Source organism: Procambarus clarkii, chromosome 70 (genome assembly GCF_040958095.1).
Source record: "Procambarus clarkii isolate CNS0578487 chromosome 70, FALCON_Pclarkii_2.0, whole genome shotgun sequence".
Classification (NCBI taxonomy): domain Eukaryota; kingdom Metazoa; phylum Arthropoda; class Malacostraca; order Decapoda; family Cambaridae; genus Procambarus; species Procambarus clarkii.
In genome coordinates this window covers 5,298,128-5,320,161 of record NC_091219.1, presented here as the reverse complement: position 1 = coordinate 5,320,161, position 22,034 = coordinate 5,298,128, and the positions used below count along the sequence as shown (strand labels likewise).

General features: G+C 47.2%; 1 protein-coding gene across 1 annotated transcript in view; it reads right to left on the bottom strand.

Moving 5' to 3' along the window:
- Nucleotides 1–8,801, bottom strand: part of LOC123749292 (macrophage mannose receptor 1-like) — a 236,043-nt gene extending 227,242 nt beyond the window's left edge. The window contains exon 1 of the mRNA XM_069311889.1: nucleotides 8,597–8,801. Coding sequence (XP_069167990.1) covers nucleotides 8,597–8,687 — 91 coding nt within the window. The 5' untranslated portion in view covers nucleotides 8,688–8,801. The remainder of the gene's footprint in view (nucleotides 1–8,596) is intronic.
- Nucleotides 8,802–22,034: the final 13,233 nt, after the last annotated feature.

Here is a 22,034-nt window from a genome sequence, read left to right as displayed (position 1 = left end):
GTAAACCCACTAGGCAGTGTTTACCTGTACACCAACCAGGCAGTGTGTACCTGTAAACCCACCAGGCAGTGTGTACCTGTAAACCCACCAGGCAGTGTGTACATGTAAACCCACCAGGCCATGTGTACCTGTAAACCCACCAGGCAGTGTGTACCTGTAAACCCACCAGGCAGTGTTTACTTGTACACCCACCAGGCAGTGTGTACCTGTAAACCCACCAGGCAGTGTGTACCTGTAAACCCACCAGGCAGAGTTTACCTGTAAACCCACCAGACGGCGTATATCTGTAAACCCACCAGACAGTGTGTACCTGTAAACCCACCAGGCAGTGTGTACCTGTAAACCCACCAGGCAGTGTGTACCTGTAAACCCACCAGGCAGTTTGTACCTGTAAACCCACTTGGCAGTGTTTACCAGTGAACCCACCAGGCATTGTTTACCTGTAAACCCACCAGGCAGTGTGTACCTGTAAACCCACCAGGCAGTGTTTACCAGTGAACCCACCAGGCATTGTTTACCTGTAAACCCCACCAGGCAGTGAGTACCTGTAAACCCCACCAGGCAGTGAGTACCTGTAAACCCACCAGGCAGTGTGTACCTGTAAACCCGCCAGGCAGTGTGTACCTGTAAACCCACCTGGCAGTGTTCACCAGTAAACCCAATAGGCAGTGTTTACCTGTAAACCCACCGGGCAGTATTTACCTGTAAACCCACCAGGCAGTGTTTACCTGTAATCCCACCAGGCAGTGTTTACCTGTAATCCCACCAGGCAGTGTTTACCTGTAATCCCACCATGCAGTGTTTACCTGTAAACCCACCAGGCAGTGTGTACCTGTAAACCCTCCAGTCAATGTGTAGTTGTAAACCCAGCAGGCAGTGATAACCTGTAAACCCACCAGGGAGTGTTTACCTGTAAACGCACCAGGCAGTGTGAACCTGTAAACCCACCATGCAGTGTTTACCAGTAAAACCACCAGTCAGTGTGTACCTGTAAACCCACCAGGCAGTGTGTATCTGTAAACCCACCAGGCAGTGTTTGCCTGTACACCCACCAGGCAGTGTGTACCTGTAAACCCACCAGGCAGTGTGCACCTGTAAACCCACCAGGCAGTGTGTACCTGTAAACCCACCAGGCAGTGTGTACCTGTAAACCCACCAGGCAGTGTGTACCTGTAAACCCACCAGGCAGTGTTTACCTGTACACCCACCAGGCAGTGTGTACCTGTAAACCCACCAGGCAGTGTGTACCTGTAAACCCACCAGGCAGTGTGTACCTGTAAACCCACCAGGCAGTGTTTACATGTACACCCACCAGCCAGTGTGTACCTGTAAACCCACCAGGCAGTGTGTACCTGTAAACCCACCAGGCAGTGTTTACCTGTACACCCACCAGGCAGTGTGCATCTGTAAACCCACCAGGTAGTGTGTACCTGTAAACCCACCAGGCAGTGTGTACCTGTAAACCCACCAGGCAGTGTGTACCTGTAAACCCACCAGGCAGTGTGTACCTGTAAACCCACCAGGCAGTGTGTACCTGTAAACCCACCAGGCAGTGTGTACCTGTAAACCCACCAGGCAGTGTGTACCTGTAAACCCACCAGGCAGAGTTTACCTGTAAACCCACCAGGCAGCGTATATCTGTAAACCCACCAGACAGTGTGTACCTGTAAACCCACCAGGCAGTGTGTACCTGTAAACCCACCAGGCAGTGTGTACCTGTAAACCCACCAGGCAGTGTGTACCTGTAAACCCACCAGGCAGTGTGTACCTGTAAACCCAATATGTAGTGTTTACCTGTAAACCCACTATGCAGTGTTTACCTGTACACCCACCAGGCAGTGTGTATCTGTAAACCCACAGGCAGTGTGTACCTGTAAACCCACCAGGCAGTGTGTAACTGTAAACCCACCAGGCAGTGTGTACCTGTAAACCCACCAGGCAGTGTGTACCTGTAAACCCACCAGGCAGTGTGTACCTGTAAACCCACCAGGCAGTGTGTACCTGTAAACCCACCAGGCAGTGTGTACCTGTAAACCCTCCAGTCAATGTGTAGTTGTAAACCCACAAGGCAGTGATAACCTGTAAACCCACCAGGGAGTGTTTACCTATAAACGCACCAGGCAGTGTGTACCTGTAAACCCACCAGGCAGTGTTTACCTGTACACCCACCAGCCAGTGTGTACCTGTAAACCCACCAGGCAGTGTTTACCTGTACACCCACCAGCCAGTGTGTACCTGTAAACCCACCAGGCAGTGTGTACCTGTAAACCCACCAGGCAGTGTTTACCTGTACACCCACCAGGCAGTGTGTACCTGTAAACCCACCAGGCAGTGTGTACCTGTAAACCCACCAGGCAGTGTGTACCTGTAAACCCACCAGGCAGTGTGTACCTGTAAACCCACCAGGCAGTGTGTACCTGTAAACCCACCAGGCAGAGTTTACCTGTAAACCCACCAGGCAGCGTATATCTGTAAACCCACCAGACAGTGTGTACCTGTAAACCCACCAGGCAGTGTGTACCTGTAAACCCACCAGGCAGTGTGTACCTGTAAACCCACCAGGCAGTGTGTACCTGTAAACCCACTATGTAGTGTTTACCTGTAAACCCACTATGCAGTGTTTACCTGTAAACCCACCTGGCAGTGTTTACCAGTAAACCCAATAGGCAGTGTTTACCTGTAAACCCACCGGGCAGTATTTCCCTGTAAACCCACCAGGCAGTGTTTACCAGTAAACCCACCAGGCAGTGTTTACCAGTAAACCCACCAGGCAGTGTTTACCAGTAAACCCACCAGGCAGTGTTTACCTGTAAACCCACCAGGCAGTGTTTACCTGTAATCCCACCAGGCAGTGTTTACCTGTAAACCCACCGGGCAGTATTTACCTGTAAACCCACCAGGCAGTGTTTACCAGTAAACCCACCAGGCAGTGTTTACCAGTAAACCCACCAGGCAGTGTTTACCAGTAAACCCACCAGGCAGTGTTTACCAGTAAACCCACCAGGCAGTGTTTACCTGTAAACCCACCAGGCAGTGTTTACCTGTAATCCCACCAGGCAGTGTTTACCTGTAATCCCACCAGGCAGTGTTTACCTGTAATCCCACCAGGCAGTGTTTACCTGTAAACCCACCAGGCAGTGTGTACCTGTAAACCCTCCAGTCAATGTGTAGTTGTAAACCCACCAGGCATTGATAACCTGTACACCCACCAGGGAGTGTTTACCTGTAAACGCACCAGGCAGTGTGTACCTGTAAACCCACCATGCAGTGTTTACTAGTAAAACCACCAGGCAGTGTGTACCTGTAAACCCACCAGGCTGTGTTTACCAGTAAACCCACCAGACCGCGTTTACCAGTAAACCCACCAGGCAGTGTGTACCTGTAAACCCAACAGGCAGTGTGTACCTGTAAACCCACCAGGCAGTGTTTACCTGTAAACCCACCAGGCAGTGTGTACCTGTAAACCCACCAGGCAGTGTGTACCTGTAAACCCACCAGGCAGAGTTTACCTGTATACCCACCAGGCAGCGTATATCTGTAAACCCACCAGACAGTGTGTACCTGTGAACCCACCAGGCAGTGTGTACCTGTAAACCCACCAGGCAGTGTGTACCTGTAAACCCACCAGGCAGTGCGTACCTGTAAACCCAATATGTAGTGTTTACCTGTAAACCCACTAAGCAGTGTTTACATGTAAACCCACTATGCAGTGTTTACCTGTAAACCCACTATGCAGTGTTTACCTGTAAACCCACCTGGCAGTGTTTACCAGTAAACCCAATAGGCAGTGTTTACCTGTAAACCCACCGGGCAGTGTTTACCTGTAAACCCACCGGGCAGTGTTTACCAGTAAACCCACCAGGCAGTGTTTACCTGTAAACCCACCAGGCAGTGTTTACCTGTAAACCCACCAGGCAGTGTTTACCTGTAATCCCACCAGGCAGTGTTTACCTGTAATCCCACCAGGCAGTGTTTACCTGTAATCCCACCAGGCAGTGTTTACCTGTAATCCCACCAGGCAGTGTTTACCTGTAATCCCACCAGGCAGTGTTTACCTGTAATCCCACCAGGCAGTGTGTACCTGTAAACCCTCCAGTCAATGTGTAGTTGTAAACCCACCAGGCAGTGATAACCTGTAAACCCACCAGGGAGTGTTTACCTGTAAACGAACCAGGCAGTGTGTACCTGTAAACCCACCAGGCAGTGTGTACCTGTGAACCCACCAGGCAGTGTTTACCTGTACACCAAGCAGCCAGTGTGTACCTGTAAACCCACCAGGCAGTGTTTACCTGTACACCCACCAGCCAGTGTGTTCCTGTAAACCCACCAGGCAGTGTGTACCTGTAAACCCACCAGGCATTGTTTACCTGTACACCCACCAGGCAGTGTGTACCTGTAAACCCACCAGGCAGTGTGTACCTGTAAACCCACCAGGCAGTGTGTACCTGTAAACTCACCAGGCAGTGTGTACCTGTAAACCCACCAGGTAGTGTGTACCTGTAAACCCACCAGGCAGTGTTTACCTGTACACCCACCAGGCAGTGTGTACCTGTAAACCCACCAGGCAGTGTGTACCTGTAAACCCACCAGGCAGTGTGTACCTGTAAACCCACCAGGCAGTGTGTACCTGTAAACCCACCAGGCAGTGTGTACCTGTAAACCCACCAGGCAGTGTTTATCTGTACACCCACCAGGCAGTGTGTACCTGTAAACCCACCAGGCAGTGTGTACCTGTAAACCCACCAGGCAGAGTTTACCTGTAAACCCACCAGGCAGTGTGTACCTGTAAACCCACCAGGCAGTGTGAACCTGTAAACCCACCAGGCAGTGTGTACCTGTAAACCCACCAGGCAGTGTGTACTTGTAAACCCACCAGGCAGTGTGTACCTGTACACCCACCAGGCAGTGTGTACCTGTAAACCCACCAGGCAGTGTGTACCTGTAAACCCACCAGGCAGTGTGTACCTGTAAACCCACCAGGCAGTGTGTACCTGTAAACCCACCAGGCAGTGTGTACCTGTAAACCCACCAGGCAGTGTTTACCTGTACACCCACCAGGCAGTGTGTACCTGTAAACCCACCAGACAGTGTGTACCTGTAAACCCACCAGGCAGAGTTTACCTGTAAACCCACCAGGCAGCGTATATCTGTAAACCCACCAGACAGTGTGTACCTGTAAACCCACCAGGCAGTGTGTACCTGTAAACCCACCAGGCAGTGTGTACCTGTAAACCCTCCAGTCAATGTGTAGTTGTAAACCCACCAGGCATTGATAACCTGTAAACCCACCAGGGAGTGTTTACCTGTAAACGCACCAGGCAGTGTGTACCTGTAAACCCACCATGCAGTGTTTACCAGTAAAACCACCAGGCAGTGTGTACCTGTAAACCCACCAGGCTGTGTTTACCAGTAAACCCACCAGACAGCGTTTACCAGTAAACCCACCAGGCAGTGTGTACCTGTAAACCCACCAGGCAGTGTGTACCTGTAAACCCACCAGGCAGTGTGTACCTGTAAACCCACCAGGCAGTGTGTACCTGTAAACCCACCAGGCAGTGTGTACCTGTAAACCCACCAGGCAGTGTGTACCTGTAAACCCACCAGGCAGTGTTTACCTGTACACCCACCAGGCAGTGTGTACCTGTAAACCCACCAAGCAGTGTTTAACTGTACACCCACCAGGCAGTGTTTACCAGTAAACCCACTAGGCAGTGTTTACCAGTAAACCCACCAGGCAGTGTTTACCAGTAAACCCACCAGGCAGTGTTTACCTGTAAACCCACCAGGCAGTGTTTACCTGTAATCCCACCAGGCAGTGTTTACCTGTAATCCCACCAGGCAGTGTTTACCTGTAATCCCACCAGGCAGTGTTTACCTGTAAACCCACCAGGCAGTGTGTACCTGTAAACCCTCCAGTCAATGTGTAGTTGTAAACCCACCAGGCAGTGATAACCTGTAAACCCACCAGGGAGTGTTTACCTGTAAACGCACCAGGCAGTGTATACCTGTAAACCCACCATGCAGTGTTTACCAGTAAAACCACCAGGCAGTGTGTACCTATAAACCCACCAGGCAGTGTTTACCTGTACACCCACCATGCAGTGTGTACCTGTAAACCCACCAGGCAGTGTGTACCTGTAAACCCACCAGGCAGTGTGTACCTCTAAACCCACCAGGCAGTGTGTACCTGTAAACCCACCAGGCAGTGTTTACCTGTACACCCACTAGGCAGTGTGTACCTGTAAACCCACCAGGCAGTGTGTACCTGTAAACCCACCAGGCAGAGTTTACCTGTAAACCCACCAGGCAGCGTATATCTGTAAACCCACCAGACAGTGTGTACCTGTAAACCCACCAGGCAGTGTGTACCTGTAAACCCACCAGGCAGTATGTACTAGTAAACCCACCAGGCAGTATGTACTAGTAAACCCACCAGCCAGTGTGTACCTGTAAACCCACCAGGCAGTGTTTACCTGTACACCCACCAGCCAGTGTGTACCTGTAAACACACCAGGCAGTGTGTACCTGTAAACCGACCAGGCAGTGTTTACCTGTACACCCACCAGGCAGTGTGTACCTGTAAACCCACCAGGCAGTGTGTACCTGTAAACCCACCAGGCAGTGTGTACCTGTAAACCCACTAGGCAGTGTTTACCTGTACACCAACCAGGCAGTGTGTACCTGTAAACCCACCAGGCAGTGTGTACCTGTAAACCCACCAGGCAGTTTGTACCTGTAAACCCACTAGGCAGTGTTTACCAGTGAACCCACCAGGCATTGTTTACCTGTAAACCCACCAGGCAGTGTGTACCTGTAAACCCACCAGGCAGTGTTTACCAGTGAACCCACCAGGCATTGTTTACCTGTAAACCCCACCAGGCAGTGAGTACCTGTAAACCCGCCAAGCAGTGTGTACCAGTAAACCCACCAGGCAGTGGGTACTAGTAAACCCACCAGGCAGTGTATACCTTTAAACCCACCAGGCAATGTGTACCTGTAAACCCACCAGGCACTGTGTATCTGTAAACCCACCAGGCAGTGTGTACCAGTAAACCCACCAGACAGTGTGTGTATCAGTAACCCACCAGTCAAGTGTACCTGTAAACCCACCAGGAAATGTGTACCTGTAAACCCACCAGGCAGTGTGTACCTGTAGACTCAAGGCAATGTGTACCTGTAAACCTCCAGGCAGTGTGTACCTGTAAACCCGCCAGGCAGTGTGTACCTGTAGACTCAAGGCAATGTGTACCTGTAAACCTCCAGGCAGTGTGTACCTGTAAACCCGCCAGGCAGTGTTTACCAGTAAACATGTCAGGCAGTGTTTATATGTATACGCACCAGGCAGTTTACCAGTGAACCCACCAGGCATTGTTTACCTGTAAACCCACCAGGCAGTGTGTACCTGTAAATTCACCAGGCAGTGTGTACCTGTAAATTCACCAGGCAGTATGTACCTGTAAACCCACCAGGCCCCTACAACTCTCAAACTAGCACTGCCGGTCCAATTACGTACTTTTAAGACGCTAGTTCTCTCTAGGATGGAGTATTGTTGCACAATAACTGCCCCCTTCAAAGATGGATCAATTTCTGAATCTAAATTACTGGGACCGGTGAACATTTTAAATCTGTATTCCCTAGAGTATAGGCATAAATAATTTACAGAATATTTAATAATTTACACTTGGAAAATATTAAAGGGACTGATTGCAAATTTTTGCGCGGAAATAACACCACGTGAGACCAGGAAGCATGACAGAATGTGTACAATACCCCCTGTTGAAAATCCGAGATGCAGTAGGTACACTGAGAGAGAACTATCAACATCAAAGACCCAGGGCATCATGTCAGGTTGTGAGCAGCTGCATCTAACAGTCTGGTTGACCACACCACCAGCCAGCACGTCCCCCAGTCCCGGTCTCTGGATCACGTTGATCCTCGAAACTAACTTGGGGAACTGAAAGGTCTGCCGCCTAGTAAAACACTAGAGCACAAGTGGTTCCTACACATAACTACACCCACAAGCCAATCATGCTTCACATTTCGTGTGATATAATTGGCTTAAGGAATAAATAGAGAGCCTTTCAATATTCTAATGACAAATTTCACTAAGACTTTCCAGTTTACACAGAGTTTACACAGACAAACTGCAATTAAGAACTGAGAATTTTGAAGCCACAAAATTTTAACTTATAGCACATTTACTAAACAATATATTATGTAATATAATTATCCTCGTTATTTTAACAGGTTTCATATAATATATCTAAAATAAATTCCACTGGAAAAACTTACTACAATACCGCAGTGCTTAAATAAAGGTGAATGAAAGACCCAATTTATGTGTAAGTGTATTAAATACCAAATTTTCAAATGGAACCAACATTCTTACACAAGGTCCTGTACAGAATGTTCAATACAATATTAAAACATTGTATAGTGTACAGTGAGAGGATCTAACATCCGAAAATTTGGTTTTTAATACACTTAAAAATCAATGTCTTTCAATCACTTAACATGATTGGATTGAATTTACACACCAACCAATTTACAAATACCCAGTGTACTTTGCTATAAATTTGCAGTAAATGCCTCTCACCATTGTGGCATAGAAGAAGGAGGAGGAGGATGAGGAGCGTGGGAGTCATGTTGAGCATGAGGGCCATAGAGGAGCCTGGTTGTGTACCCATGGTCCTAGTCCGAGCCCTCCGCCTGCTGGCTCGCTACTAACGCTGGAGTCACGCTCATCAATCACCTTCATCACCATTGACCATTTCACAATCAACCACGAATGCGTCATTTTCCCTCGACGGTTTGGGGAGCGTTGCCATATATGGGAGTTGGTGAGTGTTGCCATATATGGGAGTTGGCGAGTGTTGCCATATATGGGAGTGGGTGAGTGTTGCCATATATGGGAGTTGGTGAGTGTTGCCATATATAAGAGTTGGTAAGTGTTGCCATGTATGGGAGTTGGTGAGTGTTGCCATATATGGGAGTTGGTGAGTGTTGCCATATATAGGAGTTTGTGAGGGTTGCCATATATGGGAGTTGGTGAGTGTTGCCATATATGAGAGTTGGTGAGTGTTACCATACAAGACAGTTGGTAAGTGTTGCCATATATGACAGTTGACGAGTGTTGTCATATATGACAGTTGCCATGTATGATAACAGTTGCCATGTATGATAATAGGTATATAAGAACACCATCGTTTTTGTCTCACAGATAACGAGAGTGAATTTATTACGAGGCAAACGAGATAACAAGTCCTCTTTCAATTGTTTTGGATAACAAGATCTCATTCAGAAACCTCGTATAACAAACGGTTCAATATTTTATATGTACCAAGAGCCTTTGGTAGGAGTAAATTATTAAACTTAGCATTAGTTTTATGCTCTAATGAGTCAACGTGTTGGTGTAAAGCGGAAATATTAGGTGTGGGGCGAGGGCCAATGGGTGCTTGACGCAGTTCTGGAGGTGGGAGGAGAGATACTATTGTCCCAGCACCTCCCTCCTGCTAGAGTGGTGCTGGGACCCTCCTGCTAGGGTGATGCTGGGACCCTCCTGCCAGGGTGGTGCTGGGACCCTCCTGCTATGGTGGTGCTTGGACCCTCCTGCTAGGGTGGTGCTTGGACCCTCCTGCTAGGGTGATGCTGGGACCCTCCTGCTAGGGTGATGCTGGGACCCTCCTGTTAGGGTGGTGCTGGGACCCTCCTGCTAGGGTGATGATGGGACCCTCCTGCTAGGGTGGTGCTTGGACCCTCCTGCTAGGGTGATGCTGGGACCCTCCTGCTAGGGTGGTGCTGGGACCCTCCTGCTAGGGTGATGCTGGGACCCTCCTGCTAGGGTGGTGCTTGGACCCTCCTGCTAGGGGTGATGCTGGGACCCTCCTGCTAGGGTGATGCTGGGACCCTCCTGTTAGGGTGGTGCTGGGACCCTCCTGCTTGGGTGATGATGGGACCTACTGCTAGGATGGTGCTGGGACCCTCCTGCTAGGGTGATGCTGGACCCTGCTGCTATGATGGTGCTGGGACCCTCCTGCCAGGGTGATGCTGGGATCCTCCTGCTAGGGTGATGCTGGGACCCTCCTGCTAGGGTGGTGCTGGGACCCTCCTGCTAGGGTGATGCTTGGACTCTCCTGCTAGGGTGATGCTGGGACCCTCCTGCTAGGGTGATGCTGAGACCCTCCTACTTGGGTGGCGCTGGGACCCTCCTGCTAGTGTGATGCTGGGACCTACTGCTAGGATAGTGCTGGGACCCTCCTCCTAGGGTGATGCTGGGACCCTCCTGCTAGGGTGATGCTGGGACCCTCCTGCTAGGGTGATGCTGGGACCTACTGCTAGGATAGTGCTGGTACCCTCCTGCTAGGGTGATGCTGGGGCCCTCCTGCTTGGGTGATGCTGGGACCCTCCTGCTAGGGTGATGCTGGGACCCTCCTGCTAGGGTGGTGCTGGGACCTCCTGATAGGATGGTGCTGGGACCTTCCTGCTAGGGTGGTGCTGGGACCCTCCTGCTAGGGTGGTGCGGGACCCTCCTACTAGGGTGGTGCTGAGACCCTCCCAGTAGGGTGGTGCTGGGACCCTCCTGCTAGGGTGGTGCTGGGACCCCTCCTGCTAGGGTGGTGCTGGGACCCTCCTACTAGGGTGGTGCTGAGACCCTCCTACTAGGGTGGTGCTGGGACCCTCCTGCTAGGGTGGTGCTGGGACCCCTCCTGCTAGGGTGGTGCTGGGACCTTCCTGCTAGGGTGGTGCTGGGACCCTCCTGCTAGGGTGGTGCGGGACCCTCCTACTAGGGTGGTACTGAGACCCTCCCACTAGGGTGGTGCTGGGACCCTCCTGCTAGGGTGGTGCTGGGACCCTCCTGCTAGGGTGGTGCGGGACCCTCCTACTAGGGTGGTGCTGAGACCCTCCCACTAGGGTGGTGCTGGGACCCTCCTGCTAGGGTGGTGCTGGGACCCCTCCTGCTAGGGTGGTGCTGAGACCCTCCTACTAGGGTGGTGCTGGGACCCTCCTGCTAGGGTGGTGCGGGACCCTCCTGCTAGGGTGGTGCTGAGACCCTCCCACTAGGGTGGTGCTGGAACCCTCCTGCTAGGGTGGTGCTGGGACCCTCCTGCAAAGGTGGTGCTGGGACCCTCCCACTAGGGTGATGCTGGGACCCTCCTGCTAGGGTGGTGCTGGGACCCCTCCTGTTAGGGTGGTGATGGAACCCTCAGAAAATTCGTATACTCTCATCACGGATTCGACGGTAGCGCTAGGGTGGTGCTGGGAGGGTCCCAGCACCAAACCTTAGAAGCCGTGATGAGAGTATACGGATTTTCTCATTGATGCAGTCACGTTGGTGGGATTACTGTGTGTACTGGAAGAGGAGCGTCAGTTGTAGAACATTCCTGGATGACAGAGCCAGAGTGCATGAGGGGAATTGTGTGAAAATCCTGGTCCGGCTTCAGTGAATGCCTCAGGAAACCCTTGTGTGTTCAGTAGAACTCCAGGTTGCATTTCGTATATCATGTCGTGGTCTAGTGGCTACAGCGTGTGCGTAGGAACACCCACCACACAGGTTCGAACCCCTCATTACAGCTACGGACTTCTTCATTATTATTACTATTATTATAATTATTATTAATAATGATATTTCTTTCTCTTATAAGCTTTCTCCAACGAGAAATTTGTGTAAAATTAATAAATTCAATTTATACAACATAATCTATGGTTGGAACTCCATATTAACGTGTAGGGAGACTGAGGCTCTGTGAATGAGAAGCCCCGACTTATTGTGATATCCTGTTTTTTCTACACGAGTGTACAGGCACTAGCATGTGTACCGTTTCAGGCAAGTCCTTAATCCTAATTTTCACACACACACACATTCCCAGGAAGCAGCTGTCTAACTCCCTGGTGCCGATTTACTGCGAGGTGAACAATATCATCAAGGTGAAAAAAACACTGCCCATTTGTTTCCGCCTCCGCCTGGGATCGAACCCGGACCCTTAGGACTACGAACCCCAAGCGCTGTCCACTCAGCCGTTAGGCACCATAAAGATAGAAGAGACACCATAAACTTGTGGGAGAAAAATAACTCCAATTTTATGTTATTTTAATTTACTTATAATTTTAAATTAACTGGTAGAGAAAGTGGAATATAAATTAGTTTTGACTAATAAAGTCAAAACAGGTAAAGCGATTGATAAGTTTATATCTCCACACAAATATATCCCAAAGACTTGGAGCTAACATTATTAGTGTAATAGGCTAGAGCAAGGTCTATTTTTATCATGGGAGATTTATTATTAGGTTTTCTTATTGAATTTATAATTGATTTAATTAATTTTCTCCATCCTGGGATTAGTTGTAAACAAACAGCCTAGCTGTTGTGGTGCTAGAATTGTTGTGATTGGGGTGGAGGGGGGGGGTGGGGGAGGAGTGAACGCCATGTGGACCCGTAAGCTGTCTCATGTCACTAAGCTGCCTCATACACTACACTAATAAGAATGGGCTGGCCAGTCTACTCTACTTTGACGGAAGCAAGGAACTTGCCGGTAGTTGACGAGATCACTGTCAAGACTCTGACTCCTCCTCCACACGCAAGGAGGCTGATTTCCTCCGTGGTGATGCCTTAAATACACGCGTAATTATTTAGTGAGTTCCGGGAAGGCCTGGTTATTATATTAAATCAATTTAGGATCGTATTAATTATAATATATATTTAAGATTTATGCATTACCTAGCACATCGGCGGTACGCAATGATTATTGAATAAAAAACGAGAATATATTCAGTGAGGCAATAACGTTGTGTGTCGAAGCTGTACTGCTCCAGTGTTGAAGCTGTACTGCTCTAGTGTTGAAGCTGTACTGCTCCAGTGTTGAAGCTGTACTGCGTCAGTGTTGAAGCTGTACTGCTCCAGTGTTGAAGCTGTACTGCTCTAGTGTTGAAGCTGTACTGCTCCAGTGTTGAAGCTGTACTGCGTCAGTGTTGAAGCTGTACTGCTCCAGTGTTGAAGCTGTACTGCTCTAGTGTTGAAGCTGTACTGCTCCAGTGTTGAAGCTGTACTGCGTCAGTGTTGAAGCTGTACTGCTCCAGTGTTGAAGCTGTACTGCTCTAGTGTTGAAGCTGTACTGCTCCAGTGTTGAAGCTGTACTGCGTCAGTGTTGAACCTGTACTGCTCCAGTGTTGAAGCTGTACTGCTCCAGTGTTGAAGCTGTACTGCGTCAGTGTTGAAGCTGTACTGCTCCAGTGTTGAAGCTGTACTGCTCCAGTGTTGAATCTGTACTGCGTCAGTGTTGAAGCTATACTGCTCCAGTGTTGAAGCTGTACTTCTCCAGTGTTGAAGCTGTACTGCTCCAGTGTTGAAGCTGTACTTCTCCAGTGTTGAAGCTGTACTGCTCCAGTGTTGAAACTGTACTGCTCCAGTGTTGAAGCTGTACTGCGCCAGTGTTGAAGCTGTACTGCTCCAGTGTTGAAGCTGTACCGCTCCAGTGTTGAAGCTGTACTGCTCCAGTGTTGAAGCTGTACCGCTCCAGTGTTGAAGCTGTACTGCTCCAGTGTTGAAGCTGTACTGCTCCAGTATTGAAGCTGTACTGCTCCGGTGTTGAAGCTGTACTGCTCCAGTGTTGAAGCTGTACCGCGCCAGTGTTGAAGCTGTACTGCGCCAGTGTTGAAGCTTTACTGCTCCAGTATTGAAGCTGTACTGCTCCAGTGTTGAAGCTGTACCGCGCCTGTGTTGAAGCTGTACTGCTCCAGTGTTGAAGCTGTACCGCGCCTGTGTTGAAGCTGTACTGCTCCAGTGTTGAAGCTGTACTGCTCCAGTATTGAAGCTGTACTGCGCCAGTGTTGAAGCTGTACTGCGCCAGTGTTGAAGTTGTACCGCTCCAGTGTTGAAGCTGTACCGCGCCAGTATTGAAGCTGTACTGCTCCAGTGTTGAAGCTGTACTGCTCCAGTGTTGAAGCTGTACTGCTCCAGTGTTGAAGCTGTACCGCGCCAGTGTTGAAGCTGTACTGCTCCAGTGTTGAAGCTGTACTGCTCCAGTGTTGAAGCTGTACTGCTCCAGTGTTGAAGCTGTACCGCGCCAGTGTTGAAGCTGTACTGCTCCAGTGTTGAAGCTGTACTGCTCCAGTGTTGAAGCTGTACTGCTCCAGTGTTGAAGCTGTACTGCTCCTGTGTTGAAGCTGTACCGCGCCAGTGTTGAAGCTGTACTGCTCCAGTGTTGAAGCTGTACTGCTCCAGTGTTGAAGCTGTACTGCTCCAGTGTTGAAGCTGTACTGCTCCAGTGTTGAAGCTGTACTGCTCCAGTGTTGAAGCTGTACCGCGCCAGTGTTGAAGCTGTACTGCTCCAGTGTTGAAGCTGTACTGCGCCAGTGTTGAAGCTGTACTGCGCCAGTGTTGAAGCTGTACTGCTCCAGTGTTGAAGCTGTACCGCGCCAGTGTTGAAGCTGTACTGCTCTAGTGTTGAAGCTGTATTGCTCCAGTGTTAAAGCTGTACTGCGCCAATGTTGAAGCTATACTGCGCCAGTGTTGAAGCTGTACTGCTCCAGTGTTGAAGGTGGAGCAGAAAATATGTCTACTACATCTATCTCTCTCTAACACACGCACACACACACACACACACACACACACACACACACACACACACACACACACACACACACACACACACACACACACACACACACACACACACACACACACACACACACACACACACACACACACACACACACACATACATGGGGGGCCTCGTAACCTGGTGGATAGCGCGCAGAACTCGTAATTCTGTGGCGCGGGTTCGATTCCCGCACGAGTCAGAAACAAATGGGCAAAGTTTCTTTCACCCTGAATGCCCCTGTTACCTAGCAGTAAATAGGTACCTGGGAGTTAGTCAGCTGTCACGGGCTGCTTCCTGGGGTGTGTGTGTGTGGTGTGAAAAAAAAAGTAGTTAATGTAGTTAGTAAACAGTTGATTGACAGTTGAGAAGCGGGCCGAAAGAGCAAAGCTCAACCCCCACAAATACAACTAGGTGAATACAACTAGGTGAACACACACACACACACACACACACACACACACACACACACACACACACACACACACACACACACACACACACACACACACACACACACACACACACACACACACACACACACACACACACACACACAGTGGAAACAGGAGGCCAGACACAGGATACAGAATAGGAGATGAAGTACTTAATGAAACGGACAGAGAGAAAGATCTAGGAGTTGATATCACACCAAACCTATCTCCTGAAGCCCACATAAAAAGAATAACGTCTGCGGCATATGCGAGGCTGGCTAACATCAGAACAGCGTTCAGGAACCTGTGTAAGGAATCATTCAGCATCTTGTACACCACATATGTAAGACCAATCCTGGAGTATGCGGCCCCAGCATGGAGCCCTTATCTTGTCAAGCACAAGACGAAGCTGGAAAAAGTCCAAAGGTATGCCACTAGACTAGTCCCAGAACTAAGAGGCATGAGTTACGAGGAAAGGCTGCCGGAAATGCACTTTACGACACTGAAAGACAGAAGAGTAAGGAGAGACATGATCACAACCTATAAAATCCTCAGAGGAATCGACCGGATAAACAAGGATAAACTATTCAACACTGGTGGGACGCGAACAAGGGGACACAGGTGGAAACTGAGTACCCACATAAGCCACAGAGACGTTAGAAGGAACTTTTTCAGTGTCAGAGTAGTTAACGGATGGAATGCATTAGGCAGTGATGTGGTGGAGGCTGACTCCATACACAGTTTCAAATGTAGATATGATAGAGCCCAGTAGGCTCAGGAATCTGTACACCAGTTGATTGACAGTTGAGAGGCGGGACCAAAGAGCCAAAGCTCAACCCCCGCAAGCACAAATAGGTGAGTACAAATAGGTGAGTACACACACACACACACACACACACACACACACACACACACACACACACACACACACACACACACATTTGCTTGCCACTCTCCATAGTGTATAGTAGGTCACTGGAAACGGGAGACCTACCAGAAATATGGAAGACTGCTAATGTAGTACCAATATTTAAAAAGGGTGGCAGACAAGAGGCACTGAACTACAGGCCAGTGTCCTTAACTTGTATACCATGCAAGGTGATGGAGAAGATTGTGAGAAAAAACCAAGTAACACATCTGGAGAGAAGAGACTTCGTGACAACCCATCAACATGGGTTCAGGGAAGGTAAATCTTGCCTTACAGGCTTGATAGAATTCTATGATCAGGTGACAAAGATTAAACAAGAAAGAGAAGGATGGGCGGACTGCATTTTTTTGGACTGTCGGAAAGCCTTTGACACAGTACCCCATAAAAGGTTGATGCATAAGCTGGAGAAACAGGCAGGAGTAACTGGTAGGGCGCTCCAGTGGATAAGGGAGTACCTAAGCAATAGGAAGCAGAGAGTTACAGTGAGGGGTGAGACCTCAGAATGGCGTGAAGTCACCAGTGGAGTCCCACAGGGCTCTGTACTTGGACCTATCCTGTTTCTGATATACGTAAATGATCTCCCAGAGGGTATAGACTCCTTCCTCTCAATGTTTGCTGACGACGCCAAAATTATGAGAAGGACTAAGACAGAGGAGGACAGCTTGAGGCTTCAAGAAGACCTGGACAAGCTGCAGGAATGGTCGAACAAATGGCTGTTAGAGTTTAACCCAACCAAATGTAATGTAATGAAGATAGGGGTAGGAAGCAAGAGACCAGATACAAGGTATCACTTGGGAGATGAAATACTTCAAGAGTCAGAGAGAGAGAAAGACCTGGGGGTTGATATCACACCAGACCTGTCCCCTGAAGCTCATATCAAGAGGATAACATCAGCAGCATATGCCAGGTTGGCTAACATAAGAACGGCCTTTAGAAACTTGTGTAAGGAATCTTTCAGAACATTATATACCACAAATGTCAGACCAATCCTGGAGTATGCGGCTCCAGCATGGAGTCCATATCTAGTCAAGCATAAGACTAAACTAGAAAAGGTTCAAAGTTTGCCACCAGACTAGTACCCGAGCTGAGAGGTATGAGCTACGAGGAGAGACTACGGGAATTGAACCTCACTTCTTTGGAAGACAGAAGAGTTAGGGGGGACATGATCACCACATTCAAGATTCTCAAGGGAATCGACAGGGTTGATAAAGACAGGCTATTTAACACAAGGGGCACACGCACTAGGGGACACAGGTGGAAACTGAGTGCCCAAATGAGCCACAGAGATATTAGAAAGAACTTTTTTAGTGTCAGAGTGGTTGACAAATGGAATGTATTAGGCAGTGATGTGGTGGAGGCTGACTCCATACACAGTTTCAAGTGTAGATATGATAGAGCCCAATAGGCTCAGGAACCTGTACACCTGTTGATTGACGGTTGAGAAACGGGACCAAAGAGCCAAAGCTCAACCCCCGCAAGCACAACTAGGTGAGTAACTAGGTGAGTACACACACATACAACTAGGTGAATACATCCCCAGGAAGGAACCCGTAGCAGCCGTCTAATTCCCTGGTATCTATTTACTGCTAGGTAAACAGGTGCATCAGGGTGAAAGAAACTTTGCCCGTTTTCGCCTCCGCAGAGAATCGAACCAGGGTCATTAGGACTAAGACCCCCCCCCCCGCCAACGCTGTCCACTTAGCCACGAGGCTGAGTAGAGAGCCTCGTGGAATGAAAAATATCCATCTTATGTGTGTGTACTCACCTAGTTGTACTCACCTAGTGGTGCTTGCGGGGGTTGAGCACTGGTTCTTTTGGCCCACCTCTCAACTGTAAATCAATCAACTGATTTTTTTCCACACACACATAGACCTAGGAAGCAGACCGTAGCAGCTGTCTAACTCTCAGGTACCTATTTACTGCAAGGTGAGCAGGGGCACCAGGGCAAAAGAAACTCTGCCTATTTGTTTCCGCTATTGCCGGGCATCGATCCCCGGACCCTAGGACTAAGAACCCCGAGCGCTGTCCACTCAGCTGTCAGGCCCAGACCAATACGTGTTTGTGTGTGTGAGTGCACGTGAGATGCGTATGTGAGTTAAAGTGTAGAGAGGTGGACGGGAAGACAAAGAGAGATAAGGCAGGAGGTGTTGGTACGGGTACAGGGCGGTGGCTTTATCACGGCCCGAGCCTGTGTGGTGAGCCCACTATCACTCTCACTATTGTCTGTGAATCACCACTTAGACCACACACCCGCGGCCTTCTCTTACCACCTCACCGTTATCACCACCTAGTCGTCCCTCTCACCACTGTCACCACATCAGTGACAACACTCCCAACACGCACCTCAGCGGTGGGTCACACAGTACCATTATCCTGGAGCCTGGAGAGATCCTAAATTACACTCAACAACCAAATTCAATATCTGAAGGAGAAAGATAACCGCGTATGAAAAAACGCATGCGTATGAATTACCCTTGACAGTGAAGAAAAACGTAAGAAATATTGAACAGATTCGTGTTAGAATTAATAAGCTTACCTTAATAGTTAGGGTAATAATCTTACCCTAATAGTTAGGGTAATAATCTTACCCTAATAGTTAGGGTAATAATCTTACTCTAATAGTTAGGAGTTCGAAGTCCTAACTTCATACACTCCAAGCAACTATAGTCTATAATCATCAGCAGAATTCCTAGAATTTATCAAAACTACACAGCCCGATGGAATCATTGCTTCCCTGGACGTCGAATCCCTATTTACCAACGTCCCAGTAGACACAACCAAAGAGATGATACTGGACAGAGCATACAGAGACGAGAGCACCCCCAAATTAGACATACCCGAGCCACACTTGAAGAGACTTCTCGAGGCATGTACAAAGGAAGCCCCTTTCATCAGTCCGCAAGGAGACATGTATCTACAAATAGACGGAGTAGCAATGAGCTCCCCCACAGGAGTGTTATTTGCTAATTTTTATATGGGAACCATCGAAGACAGAGTCTTCAGTAGCAGACAAAAACCAACTGTATACTGCCGTTAAGTAGATGACATATTCGTCATAGTAAAAGACTCAGATGAAGTAATTGATCTAAAAAGCCATCTAGAGAGAGTCAGTACTCCGATTTACACATGAAAATAGTGAAAATAACAGTCTGCCGTTCTTGGATGTACAAATAACAAAAACAGGAACCTCTTTAAGCACCAACGTATATACAAAACCTACCAACATAGGATTATGCCTGAACGGTAGAAGTGAGTGCCCCCAAAGATAGAAAACCAGTGTTCTCACTGCTTATATTCGTCGAGCGCTTACACACTGCTCCGAATGGAGCAATGTGAGTAGAGAGTTTGAAAGAATAACTCAGATATTGGTGAACAATGGATATAGCAACACGGAAATAAACACCGCTATACGAAGACACCTGGATCAATAGTACAATCCTGAACCTAGAACGGAAACCACAACACCTCAAATAAAATTATATTACAAATCAACTGTGCACAGTGAACATAAAAAGAAGAAAGAATTATGAAGGAAATAATTCGTAAAGGAGTAAAAAGCACTATTCCTAACCAATACATAGACCTGATCATATTCTATAAAACAAAGAAGACTACCGACCTCCTTATAAAAAGCAACCCAAAGCCGACGGAGAACCCTCTACAGCAGTCAAGCATTGTATACATGTACACTTGCCCCCATGAAGGATGTAACCTTCAATCTAAGTACATAGGTATGACGTCGATCAAGCTGACGAGGCGCTTGACCTGTCATCTTCAATCCGGTGCCCCTAGGAATCACATGAGACAAGCCCATGACATCACCCTAACAAGAGAAATGCTGAATAAAAACACTTGTATAATAGACAAAACCCAAGATGTAAGAAGATTACAAATTCTTGAAGCAATCCACATAAGAAGAGAACAACCTACCATGAATACCCAAATCACGGAACTATTTACTCTACCCACCATGAGAGTAAGGACAAGACCAGAACATAACGATGCCAACACAGAAGATATTGCTCAACATAATAGGCCCTATTACACCCGATTACTCTTTGTATGTGCTTCGTCCCCTATTATCCACCAATTTATTCCCTATTTATCCCCTTGACCATATCTCTTATACTACCTGTTTTCTCACCTGACTCCGTACTGGTATAAATCTAACGAGATCTGTAATTTCTTATCACTTGAGAATGAACTATGAAGGTTCGAAACGTTGTGCGGTTTTATAATAAGTGTAATACATTCTTGAGTTATTAAAGTCTTTTCTTCACCTTGAAAACCATATGACTTTTGGTGAACTCCTCTACCAGCTGAACCCTGATGCAAGAGCATTAGTAAAAGAGATAGAAGCTCTAAATCAGAAATATATATGTATATATATATATATATATATATATATATATATATATATATATATATATATATATATATATATATATATATATATATATATATATATTTTTATATATTGGTGTATACTGGCAGCAGGTTTTCTTTCAAACATGTTTCATTGAATATGACCGCATATTCTGTATTTATTATTTTCTGGTTTAGGGCTTCTATCCCTCTAACTATTTTCTTAGCATCAGGGCTTAATTGAAATAGGAGTTCTCCAAAACTCATTTTCGTACTTTTAAGGTGAAGAAAAGAAGTGATTTACTATAGAGTGTATTACACTTATTTGTATAATTTGCACGACGTTTCGAACCTCCATGGTTCATTCTCAAGTGAACAGATCTTACAATACTAGTTGATTTTATACCCGCATTAGGTCAGGTGATAATACAATGAAGGTGAAAACATGGGGGGATACATAAGGGATAAACATAGGGGCTGCAGAAGGCTTATTGGCCCATACGAGGCATCTCCTATCTAAACACAAAGATTAATCCAGTGTAATTGGCCTGTTATGTTGGACATTGTCTTCTGTGTTGGCATCGATATGTTCTTGTCTTGTCCTTACTCTCATGGTGGGTAGAGTAAATAGTTCCGTGATTTGGGTGTTCATGGTAGGTCGCTCTATTCTTATGGAGAATAGAGCGACCTACCATGAACACCCAAATCACGGAACTATTTACTCTACCCACCATGAGAGTAAGGACAAGACAAGAACATATCGATGCCAACACAGAAGACAATGTCCAACATAACAGGCCAATTACACTGGATTAATCTTTGTGTTTAGATAGGAGATGCCTCGTATGGGCCAATAAGCCTTCTGCAGCCCCTATGTTTATCCCTTATGTATCCCCCCATGTTTTCACCTTCATTGTATTATCACCTGACCTAATGCGGGTATAAAATCAACTAGTATTGTAAGATCTGTTCACTTGAGAATGAACCATGGAGGTTCGAAACGTCGTGCAAATTATACAAATAAGTGTAATACACTCTATAGTAAATCACTTCTTTTCTTCACCTTAAAAGTACGAAAATGAGTTTTGGAGAACTCCTATTTTTATATATATATATATATATATATATATATATATATATATATATATATATATATATATATATATATATATATATTTATATATATATATATATATAAATCTATATATATATATAAATCTATATATATATATATATATATATATATATAAATAAATAAATAGATTTGGGTATATATATATGGGTATTGAATGGAAGTGATTGTAGAAAGCCTATTGGTCCATATTTCTTGATGCTTCTATATTGGAGCGGAGTCTTGAGGTGGGTAGAATATAGTTGTGCATTAATTGGCTGTTGATTGCTGGTGTTGACTTTTTAATGTGTAGTGCCTCACAAACGTCAAGCCGCCTGCTATCGCTGTATCTATCGATGATTTCTGTGTTGTTTACTAGGATTTCTCTGGCGATGGTTTGGATGTGGGAAGAGATTATATGTTCCTTAATGGAGCCCTGTTGCTTATGCATCGTTAAACGCCTAGAAAGAGATGTTGTTGTCTTGCCTATATACTGGGTTTTTTGGAGCTTACAGTCCCCAAGCGGGGACTGTAAGGATGTAGTCGTTTTGCTGTACTCCTCTTGACATACCAGAATATATTCTGAGGAAACTACTCCAAGC